Source organism: Eumetopias jubatus, unplaced genomic scaffold (genome assembly GCF_037043125.1).
Source record: "Eumetopias jubatus isolate StellerSeaLion01/CBP00866 unplaced genomic scaffold, mEumJub1_p1.0 scaffold_2, whole genome shotgun sequence".
Taxonomy (NCBI): domain Eukaryota; kingdom Metazoa; phylum Chordata; class Mammalia; order Carnivora; family Otariidae; genus Eumetopias; species Eumetopias jubatus.
Genome location: NW_028274808.1, coordinates 112,741,055 through 112,755,239, shown reverse-complemented (window position 1 = coordinate 112,755,239; position 14,185 = coordinate 112,741,055). Strand labels below are relative to the sequence as shown.

Genomic DNA, 14,185 nt, shown 5'->3' with positions numbered 1-14,185 from the left:
GGCAGACACACAGATGTAGCCCAACCCCAGGCTGCGACCCTCAGCCAGGCGCCCTTGGGCTGTGATCTGCCTGCCACAATGGGGGAAGGGGAGACCTGTGCCCTGGAGGTATTGTCAGCCTTCTTCGGTGAAGGAGTCAGAGTACGGAGGAGTCATATGGCGGTATCCAGTCAAACTAGGGGCTAATTCTACCTTCACGAGATGCCAAAGATTTTTTTCTTCATATTTGGTAATTTTGAAATGCACATTTCAAAACATTCAGAAAAGGGACCATAGAAATTTTTTTATGTGTTCTGGAGCATTGGTTTTCCCATCTCTAAAGTGTGGGTGTTCAGTTAGATTACCTCTGCGGTCCCACCTAATTCCACCACCCAAACCCTTAAACCAGGTTTGGTTCTTTCAAGTCTTCAGAGAAACTCTCCCATATGTGAATAAATATTCCACAAGAAAAGAGAGAATGTAGTAACTCGATTCCAACCCTCAGTTACTGAAGCCCCAAAACCTTTTTTTTTTTTTTCTTTTTTCCTTTTCTCTATACATTAACTCCTTGGTGATCTCCTCTAATTTCTTATACCTTAACTACAGCCTCTGCTCTGAGGATTCAGATTTAGTCTTCTCTGTCTCAACTCTCTTTAGAGATTAAATTCTCAAACTCCAGTTCCTTGGACTGATAGAGTTGTTCTCGTTTTCTCTGAAACAAATTTCCTTTTCCACTGTGTTCCCCATTGGAATCATCACCATCTTTCCAGAAAACAAGAGTCTAAGTTTTATTTTTACATTCACTTCATATTCAATCATTAGATATTTGTTGTTCTGCTGCAGTAATTCCAAGATTTACTTTTCCCCCTTAATTCCTGCTGCCAGATACTAGAGTTTGGCTATGTAACTTGCAGGGCTCAGTACAAAATAAAAATGCAGGACTCCTTGTTCAAAAATCATGAAGAATTTCAAGGTGATGACAGGAGAGCATTAGAGCAAATGTGAAAGACTTCCGAGTTCAGTGCCTTGTACGTGGGCACAGGATTCATGGACATGAAGCCGGCCCTGACTGGTCATATGATGTTAACTTCTAGATGACCCCCTTCCAACCTTCCTTCCTAACAGCATAAAAGGTTTGAAAAGAGCCTCTTTACAGGGCACTTTTCATCTAATCAGCAAATCTTGTTATTACTGTGACAGACACTGTTGGTTGCAAACCCACAACTTCCAGGTCTCTCCTGCTAGCAAATGGCTAGGTTGTCTAGATATACTTTGACTGGATGGGCAGGAGCTGAAGCCAGGAGGCCAGTTAGGATGTAATGAACCAGGTAAGACATTATTGTCTTACCGGCCCGGGGAAGGAGTAGTGGAGGTGTGAAAGTGGTCACATTCTAGATAGAACTTGATGGTAGAGCCAACAGGAATTACTGTTGGATTGAGTACGGTAAATGAAGGAAAGAGAAATCAATGACATTAAGGTTTGGGTTTCAGCACTTAGGGTAGTGAGTTCTCACTAAATGAAATGGGGAGGATTCTAGGAGTTGATTTCCGGGAAAATTTAGGAAATTAATTTCAGACACATGTTTGAGAAACTTGTTCTGAATTTGTAGTTCAGAGATGGGGCAAGGAATAGAAATTTATTTAGAAGTCATCAGCATAGAAATGACTTTTGAAGCCATGGGACTAGAAGAGATCCTCTAAAAAGTGAGTATGTGGAGAAGCAGAACCAAGTCTAGGTTGTAGGAGGTTGGGGAACTAGGAAGTGGCAAAAGAGGCTCAGAAGGGTCCTCCAAGTGCAGCTAGAGAGTGCTTTGTTGCAGTGTGTCTAAGAACAGCAGAACCGTCGATTTGGCTGGTGTGGAGGGAGATGAGGACCTGCTGTTGATCACTGAATTTAGTAACGGGGAGGTCACGGGAAACTTCATAAGAAAAGTGTCAGTGGAATACTGAGGACAAGACACATTTGTAGTGAGAGGAGGAAAAAGAAGAGGAATGGGGAAAAGCAACTTTGGTCAATATTATCCACACAAAATTATGAAAATATAAAATATGCTGTGTTTGTGCTAATTCTTGTCTGCATGATACATGTGCCTTGGAATGGGATCTTCTGGGTGGCTGAGACGAGGCTGTGTTTTCTATACAAAGCTTTCCAGTCCAGTTATGAGCTTAGTCAGTCAGAAACACCTTCTGGACACCCCGAATGGTCTCTTCAGTGTCATGGACATCAAGGAACATGGTGATATTAATGAGTAAGAATGCCAAATGTATTGGGGTTAAATGTAACATATTAACACAGAATGCTTGGAGGGTGGAATCCTCTATGTTATTTGAAACAATACAAAATCAACAAAATACAAATGATCAAGGGCAGTTTCTGTTTTTTAGCCTTTTCCAATGTCTCATCAAATGGCCCAAGCAGTGTTATTGTGATGAAAATAAATGCCAAGCGGTGAAACCATTCCAGCCATAATGATCAATCTTTGCCCAGTGTAAAGGTGAGAACATTGGTTTCTAAAAAGGGCTCAAGTTAAGGGGAAATAAGTGCTAGTTTCCAGGCTCTGCCTTTAAAAAAAAAATAAAAAATTAATAGCATGAATAGCTTTCAAACTAGGGACAATGTGAAGGACAAGAGATGACTGCACCAGATCTATAAGCATGGGCTGGTTCCGTGATATATTCAAGATAACGGCTTTCCATTTCAGGTATTCTATCATCAGGCAAATTTGATCAGTGTTTTAGTCTGCTTGGGCTACTCTTAACAAAATACCACAGACTAGGTGACTTATAAACAGCAGAAGTTTATTTCTCACACTTCTAAAGTCTGGAGGTCCAAGATCAGGGTGCTGGAGTGGTCAGGTTCTGGGCAGGGCTCTCTTCCAGTTTGCAGACAACTGACATCTCTCTGTGTCCTCACATGATGGAAGGGGGGTGGAATTTCTGGGGTTTCTTTTATAAAATAGTAGTCCCCCATCTTAAGGCCTCCACCCTCCTAAGTACCTAAGCACCTCCTGAAGACCCCACTTCCTAATACTATCATATTGGGCATTAGGATTTCAACATGAGTTTTGGGGGAACACAGTAGTCAAAGCACAGCAATCAGGGAAGAGACTTTCAAGTGATCTTTGTGGGTAGAATGTAAGATCACTCAGCATACAGAGAGAATGTGCTGGATAGGATGGAAGGAACGCATTTGGGTGGGACTGCAGGGTTTTAGACCATCAGGATAAATTCAGGTGTGTGGTCTCTCTAGGTTGGGTTTCTGGCTACTTCCAAACCTCTGACTGATTTTCAGTTTCTTGTTCCCTACTGCATGCTATGTACATCTTTCCTAGGCTCCCATAGACCTCACAGCTTCAAAATATCCTTAACTAACGAAACCTGCTTCTCTTTCTCTGTTTCCTTTATTTCTTCAATCAATGGCAACAGCAATCATCTCATTGTCCAAGAGAAAACTTGGGAGTTATTCTAGACTCCCATCCCTCTCTCTAGTGCCCTGTCCTCTCTTTCTGTCCCCAGCTGCCATTCATTCTACTCCTTAATATATCTGGGATCAGTGCCATCCTCTTTAAAAGTGCCCTGCTGTAGTTTCTACCTTCACCATTTTTCATTTGGATTGCTCCAATAGTCTCTTAACTGTCTCTCCTACCCCATCTCACCCCCTCCAGTACATCTTCCTCAATACCTCCAGGGTGAACTTTCCAAAGTCTTTCAGTGGTCTCAACTCTTTGGCATGAAGCCCTCTCTGACCTGCCCTTTTCTCCCTCTCCAGCTCCTCAGTTGCACCCTGTACACCCCCACCATCATGCTGCCCTGCTCTCGGTCCCCTTTCGTGGTTGGCTCCTCAAGCCACAGAACCTTTGCACTTACATCTGCCTGGAAATCTCTTCTGTAATTCAGGTTAAGCTCACCACTGGGGAGGCCTCTTTGACACTTCAGACTGATTTATGCGTCTCCCTTGACTTTTCCTCACCGTTGTCCCTGGCAAAGTGCAGCTTTATAATTTTTTTCTGTCTCCCTCATACCATAGTGAACGCCGAGGCCAGGGTTAAATGTAAGGTGATGGCAGCACTCCACATCTCGCGAGCTCGTGGCAGAGGGTCAAGCAGTAGTGCCCAGTGCCCTGCCTCTGCGTGGAGCCTGGGACCCGAGCTAGTGGCAGCGGGAGCCTCTGATGAGCAGTCCTACTGCGCTCTTTGAGCATTATTCCCAGATGCATAGCCAACTCTCTGGCTTTCCCGGAGATTCTGTGAACTGCGTGATATCTTTGAACAAATCTTTTTTTTTTTTTTTCATTAAACCAATTAGAATGGCTTCTGTGGTCAGCAGCCAGTCACTTCACTCCTGCTATTCCCAGGCTCTGTCACATGGAGTCACTATGGAGAAGCTGGCTCTTCATTCTTCAGGCCCCGATTCTGGTCCACTCTGCTGTGAAGCCTCCAGGTCCCAGGTCATGTGCAGACTGGCTTGGTCTTTCCAGGGACCACGACGCTACCTTCTCCCAGCTTGCAGCCCTTAGTACTCATATCCGGGCATCTTCGGAGATGCTACATGCTCCAGGTTTGCTGGGCCAGGACATGGTGGAGGTTTTAAAACATGCCACAGATACTTTGACACCCTTCCCATCAAGAGACGGATTATATTTCCTCCCTTCAACCTGATCAGGTCTTGTGATGGAAGCAAAGCTAAATGACTTCCAAGGCTGGGTTTGTAAAGGCTGTTCTAGTTTGCGGGCTCTCCTGGGACACTTGTCAGCTGTTATGTAAGAAGTCTAGTGTCCCTGAGTCCTCATGTTGAGAGCCCAAGTGGAGAAGACCACATAGAGAGAGATGCCTGAGAAGCCCCACTGTTTGAGTTCTCCCAGCCCAAGCACCAGACGCATGAGTGAAGCCTTCCAGATGATCCTTGCCCCAGCCCTCCCTGTCTGATAGTAGCTACGCTAGAGGATGGAAGAAATGGCCAGCTGAGCCCCAGTCAATCCCCAGACACGTGAGCAAAATAATAAACAACTGCTATTTAAATATATATGTGGGGGTTCTTTCTTACAGCCATAGATAACCAAATACTCTCCTGCATTCAATGACAAAAAGCATCAAAAATCCGGGCAGTATGGGAGGGGAGGAGGAGTTAGTATGTAATGGGCACAGGTTTTCAGTTTGGGAAGATGAAAAAATTCTGGAGATGGTATGGTTGCACAAGGGGAACGTACTTAATGCCCCTGAACTGTACACTTCAAAATGGTTAAAGCAGTAAAAAAAAAAAAAAAAAAAAAAAAAATTGTATGTATATGTTACCAAAATTTTTAAAAAGAAAAAAAATCTGGGCAGTAAGCAACTTTGGAATGTACATAGAAATGGGCATTTGTCTTATTAAAACAATTGGGCTTTATCCAGGACTGAACCACAGGTATTGAAGGTAATACTTATGTGAAAAATATACCTGTCTTCAGGATGATGAGAACTGCATTTTAAATCATCATAATAAAAGCAGCTACTCTTCATTCACTGAGCACCTCCTCTGAACCAAGTGCTAGGGATGCAGACAGGAGGAAGACAGACAGTCTCTCTTCTCTTGTGTCTTACAGCATAGAAAGCAGAGAGCAGTAGTGGATATGTGAGCATTGTGGGGAAGTAGACAAACCAGGGTCACGTGATAGAAAGAGATTGGTGCCTAATGTACAGTGGGCGTGCAGGAGAGCCCTGAGTAAATGCCATTTACTAAGAAGGGAGGAACTGGATAAAGAAGGGGCCATTTTGGATTGGCTAATGTTTCTTTACTTTTTTTTAAAGATTTTTTTTATTTAATCGACAGAGAGAGACACAGCGAGAGAGGGAACACAAGCAGGGGGAGTGGGAGAGGGAGAAGCAGGCTTCCTGCGGAGCAGGGAGCCCGATGCCGGGGCTCGATTCCAGGACCCTGGGATCATGACCTAAGCCGAAGGCAGACGCTTAACCAACTGAGCCACCCAGGCGTCCCTGTTGGCTATGTTTCTTTTGAAATGCTATTAGATGTCCAGATGGAGATGTTAAGTGCTCAGTGAAATACTAGTCTGGGATTTAGGAAGATCAGGGCTGGAGATATGGATTTGTGGGTCATTGGACTGTGGGTGGGATTTAGTAAGATCACTAGGAAAAAGACAAAGTGAAAGAAGTGACCAGAAGGAAGAGACTGGGAAGGAGGTGGAGACCAGCCAGGGAGGCTGGGGGCCAGGCGGAGAGTGTGATGTCCTGAGGGGCTGACTGTGTCTACTGCAGCTGGGGCAGGGGGAGAGGAGAGTAGCTAAGTGACTGTGGGTTTGACACCAAGGAGGTCAGTGGTTGTGTGGCAGTATCTGTGGAGGGGTTTAAAGAGAGGGTCAAGGAGGACTTGTGAAATGGAACTAAAGACAAATCTTTCAAGAGAACTTTTTTTTTTTAGATTTTATTTATTTTTTTTGAGAGAGAGAGAATGAGAGATAGAGAGCACGAGAGGGAAGAGGGTCAGAGGGAGAAGCAGACTCCCCACTGAGCAGGGAGCCCGATGTGGGACTCGATCCTGGGACTCCAGGATCATGACCTGAGCCGAAGGCAGTCGCTTAACCAACTGAGCCACCCAGGCGCCCTCAAGAGAACTTTTAATACTTTAAGAAGCAGAGAAATGGGACAAGAGGTGTGAGGTCAGTTATTTTCCTGTGACAGGTACTGTGCAAACATTTCATTTAGTATGTGGTTTTATTTTTTCAAAATTCTAGTTTCCATTTTAAAGGTAGAAAATGAGACACAAAGAAGATGGTAAATTGCCCAGGGCCAAGTAATTAGTAGATGGTAGAATTGGGGTTTGAATGCAGGCTTATGTGAATCCAGTGTCATTCAACTAGCAAAGCCTTTGGTATAGTCAATATATCCTTCCTATATAAAGAGATAATTTAATCACATTTTCTAATAAGTAAAGTATGTATGCCCGACTAAAATATTTCTTCAATAATTACACAGCAAAGTTCCAATATGGAAGAAGCTTTGTAGAAACCTTTAAAAATATCCAATAAAATGTGCTTTATTATTTTTTTTCCTAGAGAAGTACTAATTATGCAGTACCATTTCAACTAAAATCCAACTCCCAAGAGAAAAAGAGCAGAAGAGGGAGATCACAATTTTATACATTGTACTGAGAAATAAGAGACCTTCCCACATGATGGCTAATCCAGTCAAAATAATTGGCCACTTTGGTGTAAACACCTGGGTACTCTGGTCTTCCACAGTTTTCACCCCAACTCACAACACCCCAAACATAAGTCACATTGTTGACATCCTTACAGACTAAGGGGCCTCCGGAGTCCCCTTTACAGGTGTCGATGGAACCATCATCTGTACCTGAAAAAGACAAAGGAAAAAGAAAATCACACACGTACTTCCATCTGTCGAGGCTGCCATGCTGACTTCCTGTCTCCTCCAATGTGTGTACCAACTTTGGCTTTCTTACACTTTGCTAACGGGGAATAACGCATACTCTCCCTCACACCCCTCTGGGCCCATAGAGGTGGAGAGATGCAGGTTGGGACACACTTTGTCTTCTGCTCATTCTCCATATTTAGTGAGGGCTTCCCGTGCTTTCTCTGTTGTGTATGCAAGTGTATATTCTTGACGAGATTGCAATCTGAAAGTAGCATCCAATACTCAGTGGGGGAAATAATAGAAATACTTCGTGCTTATTGAGTGCTTAATATGCATTAGTCAGTCATTGTTTTGATCCTAAACCACACCCCTAATGAGATAAGTATCATTATTATCCTTATTTTCAGATGAGACAGATAAGGCCCAGGGAGGTTAACTAATTTATCCAAGGCCATACAGCTACTAAGTGGCAGGCTGGACTTGAACTCAGGCAGGCAGAACCCTTCGAGCTTTCCCTCTTAACTGTGATAATTGCCTCCTGGTAGGTTTTGTGCTAGTCTCCCCTTTTGTCCTCTGTCATCCTGAACTCCATTTAAGAAGGGAGAGCACAGGGAATGGTCTGTTTACTTTCTTCTCACTCTTAGGACTTTCTAAGTTTTTTTTAAATCACTGATCCCAAAAGTTATAGGATGTCAATTACTTTGCCTTTTTCTGGAATACACTATTTATAAGTGGTTTTAATAAAGCATCCTAAATGCATTACCCTGGCTGGTTCCCTGCCTTTGCGTCACCACCAAAAGCAGGAACTGACTTGTAGCTGTGTAACTGTTGTTAGCGATATGGGAAACAAAGGCAAAAGAAATGTAGCTTAAATTAAAGTCTCCTACAGCTTGCCACCCACTGATAGATAACCTGAAAGTAATTGACATCCTATAACTTTTGGGATCAGTGATTTAAAAAGACCTTAGAAGACGGTGACCTTCCTCAAGAAAAGTGTGGTCGCCTCAGTGCCTTAATGTTTAAAAGTAACTTCATCTTGGCAGCAGCGGCCCCTCAAGGTCCTGAAAGCCTTGCTTCCAGATTCCTTGGAGACTGGTGCTATCCCTCACCCCCACTTATTAAAAAGTAAACAGTCATTCCTCACAATCCTAGTATAGCTCTTTCTGCCCACGGGTTCTGTCTTATGAATAGGGAAGGGGTTAAGTTCTAGGCAGGAGAGATAGGAGGGCCCTGACTCCCCTGACTGGGCTCTGGAACTATTCCTGGCAGGTGGAGACGCTGAGACAGAGAGAAACGAGAGAAAGCAGCAAACCAAGACACAAAAATCTCAAGGCCACAAGCTTTCCGGTCAGTTCTCAATAAAAGACTGCCACTAAAAGCCCTCCGTGGCAACCCATTTGGGACCCCTCTCACTCTAGAGAGCTTCTTCTTTCCTTTCTGCTCTCACCTTCACTTAATAAACTTTCACTTCACTTCACCCTTTTGTGTCCGCGAGATTCCTTCCTCCTCTCTGTGAGACAAGAACTCTGCAAGCTTGCAACATTGGGTAGGGGCACTAGGGCCACTATGAGAGTAAAGGAGATGGTGGCAGGGGTCATCAAAAGTGCCATGGGATTGCTGAGGAGGGAGGATTTACTTCCAAGCGGACATGTCTGAAATGAGATCATTCAGATTTTTATTCAGAAAAAGGTTGGGTTTTGATCCTGGATCTGCCAGTTCTTATAAGACTTTGGGCAAATTATGTAACTGCTCTGCATCTCAGTTTCCTCATTTATGAAGATCCCCAGTTTTGCAGATGGGGAAGACTGCTCAAGGCCATGTGAGTCGTAACTGGTAAAAATCGGGATATAAACCCAGGCAGCCTGGTTCCAGAGTCTGTGCTTTTAGGCGCCTTTCTATACAGTGGCATAAGGAAGATTCTTCCTCTTCCTATTAGCATGAGGGATTGAGTGAAGGGCTGAGGAAGCCCCAGCCAGGAGGCCCGATGAAAGGGCCCAGGGCCCAGAGCGAGGAGGCAGATTTGGTGAGGAGGGGAGATGTTTGGTAGGGGGTATAGGTACAGATCTTAGGGAAACCACCCCGTGCTTACCTGCACAGTCCATTTCTTTTTCAAAATAGCGACCCGGATAAAACCTGGAGCAGTTGTTGATTAGACTAACTTCACCCCACTTAAGTAAATAGACTTTTTGGTTATCTGAGCAAAGGGAAAGAACAGACATTTAGAAGTCACCAATGAGAAATCTAAATAAATACTCTCATCATTTAGGAAACCATGAGGCATAGAGATTATATATATTCCTTAACACATACATCAACTTTTGAGGAGAGCTCATTAACATATTTAATCACACACTGCTCCTATGTCCAGTTTCTCCAACTGTCTTTCTAAAAATAGTTAAGGGGCAAATAAATAGAATCTTTAAAAAAAGAAAAGTTAAGGGGCATTCCTGAACACATGCCTGAAGTTGTTCCTATTTCACAAAGACCTGGATGCTCTGAGCTGAACAAGATAAACTCCCTCCCCTTTGATTTCTGAGTCCAGCGTGGGAGCTGGGTAGGAGTCAGTGATCGGCATTTTCTCACATGAATAGGTCCTATCATCTTACATCCCGGATTTCCTGGAAAGTGCTTGTTAGAGTGAAAACGGCCTTTTAATAGAAGTTAAGTGAAGAAAATGTATACGAAGTTATCAGTGTGTATGTTTTTGTGTGTCTGAAGAAGTTCATTTCCTAAGTGATTTGAAAGAGGATTTAGGATTTCCTTTTCATCTAAGTTAGAGATGTGGGGCTTGAACGTTTTTCATCTAAGGAGAGAGAAGTGGCAGATACTGTTGCTGATCGACCGTCCAGGAAGATAAGAAAAACTTAAGAATATGAGGTGAGATGTCTTGGGTGTAAGGAGCAAGTCTTTGCCCCATCTCCCCTCCTCCTTTCCCCCAAGCTTTCAGCAATTTTTATGCTCTAGGAGAGCAAGGACTGGACCTGATTGATGGATTGCTATGCTAGCACCCAGCCTCATGCTAGCACAAAGTAGTTGCTTAATAAATATTCATGTAATTTATTCATCCATGAACTCCGTAATCCAATTTTACGCTAAACAACTTATGCCAAATGACTCACCCCCTAACTTAATGTATAAACTATCAGGGGGCAGAGGCTTCTGGATATCTTGAGAGGACACCTCCACAGACCCTAGCACTGTAGGGGGTATGTAATAAACTGTGAAAACTAGTATTATTCTCTTCTGAGAAGCAGGGGGAGACAAAAATCCACCCAAGTATAGGGCAAATTAGGAAAGAGTTTCTTTTTTTCTCCTTCAAGTCTTACTTCAAGTTAGTTTTAAGATGCTATCTTCAGGTTAAGAGCTTCTTTTTTTTTTAATTAGTAATTTATTATTCCTTCTAACTCAGGAGAAGCATTTAAAAACTGGGAACTCCTGTACCGTGTGAACAATTTTTTTTTAAAAGACAGTCTTTTATTTCTTTTTTTTAATTTAAGATTTTATTTATTTATTTGACAGAGAAAGAGACAGCGAGAGAGGGAACATAAGCAGGGGGAGTGGGAGAGGGAGAAGCAGGCTTCCCGCTGAGCAGGGAGCCTGATGCAGGGCTCGATCCCAGGGACCCTGGGATCATGACCTGAGCCGAACGCAGATACTTAACAACTGAGCCACCCAGGTGCCCCCTGTGTGAACAGTTTTTAATGGCTCAGGAAATTACTCCCTCTCCAGAACTCTTGTTTTGTATACTTCTTTTTTTTTCTTTTTTAAAGGGAGAGTGTGAGTGGGGAGGGGCAGAGGAAGAAGGAGAGAGAATCTCAAGCAGGCTCCACACTCAGAATGGAGCTTGATGTGGGGCTTGATCCCACAACCCCGAGATCTTGACCTGAGCCACAGTCAAGAGTTGGATGCTTAACCGACTGAGCCACTCAAGCACCCCGTTGTTTTGTATATTTCTCGAGGCACCTGTCACATTCTGCTGTCCGATGGTGGCATTCACGTCTGATGGCTCCTCTGTACTCAAGTCCCTTGAGATCTGTAGTCTCTATACTCCTTGTTGACCTGGTCCATATTGTTCATCAGGGAAATCCTAGCACATTAGCATTATTATCTTGCAAACATAGTAAGGGCTCAAAAATGTGTTAAACTATATTTGATTAATAAGTAAAACAATGCATAAGAACGTATCTACCAGTTTATAGGAAATACATGGAATAGAAGAATATGTGAAATGCCACATCAAGGATACAATCAGCCAAATTCAAGGTGTGAAAATTCCAAAATAAGAATGACCCAGTTTCCTTAATAAATACATTTTAAATAAAAGGAATGGGTAACTGAGATTAAAAGAGACTTAAGAAAAATAGCCACCAAATGCAATGTGCAGACTTTGGATCCCAATGGAAATAATCCTGATTGTAAAAATACTTTGTAAATAATTCAGGAATATTAAACATGGGATGATGGTTATTAGATATTATTATGGGATCACTTTCATTTTGTTGTGTATGAATGGTGTTGTGTTTTTGCTTTCATTTTTGTTTTTAAGTCCTTACCTGGTAAAGATATCTATTGGCATATTCATGGATTAAATTACTTTATATCTGGGTTTGATTTAATATGCTCCAGGAAAGAAAATGTATGGGGTAGAGGGAATATGTTCAATAGCTCCCAATTGTCCTTCAGGTCCACTCTCCACCCTTCAATGCCCTGCACCCTACCCAAAGAGCCTGATCTAAGGGACTGCCTCAGTAGGAATCTCTTAGCCTCTGGTTTTCAATATAAAACCCCAGCAGAAGAAGGGAGGGTAAGGAGAGAGGATAAGGAGATTGGGGTTGGCCATAACCTTCGATCCAAAGTCATTGCTTCTCTCAAGGCAGCCTGCTCTACCTGAGGTTCTTTCTCTTGGTAACTTCTTCCTTTCACGTCTTCGGACCTAAGAGAGGCTGTTCTGGTACTGTTGGTCCCAGGTTGCTGCAGAGCCCTTGTGGCTCCCCAACCCCTATCCACATCCCTGTGATTAATCCCTTTATAAACAACCCTTCCTAATTATCCTATTGAGCTTGTGATTGATTCAGAGAGATAAAACAAGAATGGTAGAGTGCTGATAACTGGAAACTGGGTGGTGAATAAGTAGGTTTATTATACTCTTGTCTCTACTCTTCTGTATACTTGTAAGTGTACATAATAAAAGCTTTTTTTTTAAGGAACAAATGTAAGGATATATGCCTTCTGGATAAACTAATTACTAATAAAATTTAGTCTTGGGTATTCAAACATACTACAAATCCAGGTTAATTTATATACATATTTTATACTTTTCCATGTGGCAATTTTAAGTAATGTGTTGGAGTATGAGTCTATAAGACCAATGTAGTGAAGTTATTTACAAAGAGTATGTAGGAGGTCAAAAGGAAGCTAAATTTCAAAGTTAACTCTTCAAGATAAAGGAAAAAGCATTGGCTAATTTAATTCTAATCTAACTTCTTCTTTAGCCAGTTTTTCTAATAATTTGTCCCTAAGTGTCTACATAGCTTATTCATACAAATGTTCACCTCAAGTCTTCTTAGAAGCTCAAGAAATAATTCTTTATATTTTCTTCCTCTTTGTGGGATGTGATGGGGAGGGTGGGGCAAGGAGAATGGGGGAGTAGAGGAAAGAGCACAGGGTTGTGGGATTACTGACTCACTTATACTTTGACTGTTCCTTTGGAAACCACTTTATCTTCCATCCATGTCTCTCTAACAAATCTAGAAAGTCCATGTTATATATGTCCCCCGTCACTCTACTTTTTTTTTTTTTTTTAAATGTTTACCCCTCAATGTATGCTTCAAGATCACAGACTGTAGGTGTCCTTTGAAACTCTGGATCAGGATCAGCTACATAATTTTCAGGGCCCAGTGAAAAATAAAAACGTGAGGTGGGGGCTGCTGCAAAAATTATTAAGAATTTCATGATGATGACAGCAGAGCTGTACACTAAGCAAGGGGCCCTTTGGAGCCTGGGATGCTGGGCAACTGCACAGGTCTCACACTCATGAAGCTAGCCCTGGCTGAATGCTCATTTTTCTGGATTTGCTGCTATGTTTCTCCCTGAGTACTAGGAAATTAGCTCCTGTCCATTTCTATTCCCACTTATTTCAACCCCTGGATTCTGATCAAAAAATTTAAAACATATACCTTTTTCTCGACCCCAGCCAGAAACAATGCATTTGTCGTTAGCTTGAAATAGATATGAAGACCAGGGGACACAGGCAGGGATGGAATTAGGCAGGTCACATTCTTTTCGGTTTGAGTGTTTTTTCAATTCAATCAAAGCTATGTCATTTTCATAGGTGGTTCCGTTGTACTTTTCATGAATAATAATATTCTTTGCAAAGTGAACAGTTATGTCCATCTCAGGTCTTAACGAATCTAGAAATGATGACCATATTTGGTAATGGTATATTTTACTGATGCTATAACAGAAAAGAAAAGGGAGATAAGATATATTGAGGAAAAATACCAACTATAAACATGAACATCTGATGCTTTATCTTTATAGCCTCCCTTTTAAAGGACTGTCTTCCTTTTTCCAGATTTTTAAAAAATTCTTGCTGTCATGAAGCAGTGTGATTAAATTTATGGGGTAGAATTAAAGTCAGTGGGTAAATGAAGAGAGGAATAATCCATCTTAACTGCTCCATATCAGGGACATAAAGAACTCACTAACAACCAGAGATACCCAGAAGTGGAATGAGTTGGCTGCCTCTGGAGTGAGAGCACCATCACTGAAGGTGTTCAAGCAGAGACCAGAAAGCATGTAGCCAGAAATGTGGTTGAGGAAATGAGGAAATCAGGACA

The 14,185-nt window shown here is 42.4% G+C and overlaps 1 protein-coding gene across 1 annotated transcript in view; it reads right to left on the bottom strand.

Moving 5' to 3' along the window:
* Positions 1–7,107: 7,107 nt before the first annotated feature.
* CFI (complement factor I) overlaps positions 7,108–14,185 on the bottom strand; it is an 80,531-nt gene continuing 73,453 nt past the window's right edge. Inside the window, exons 14-16 of the mRNA XM_088021335.1 lie at positions 13,523–13,800; positions 9,436–9,540; positions 7,108–7,325 (exon numbers count right to left, since the gene is read on the bottom strand). Of these exons, the coding sequence (XP_087877461.1) occupies positions 7,108–7,325; positions 9,436–9,540; positions 13,523–13,800 (601 nt within the window). The remainder of the gene's footprint in view (positions 7,326–9,435; positions 9,541–13,522; positions 13,801–14,185) is intronic.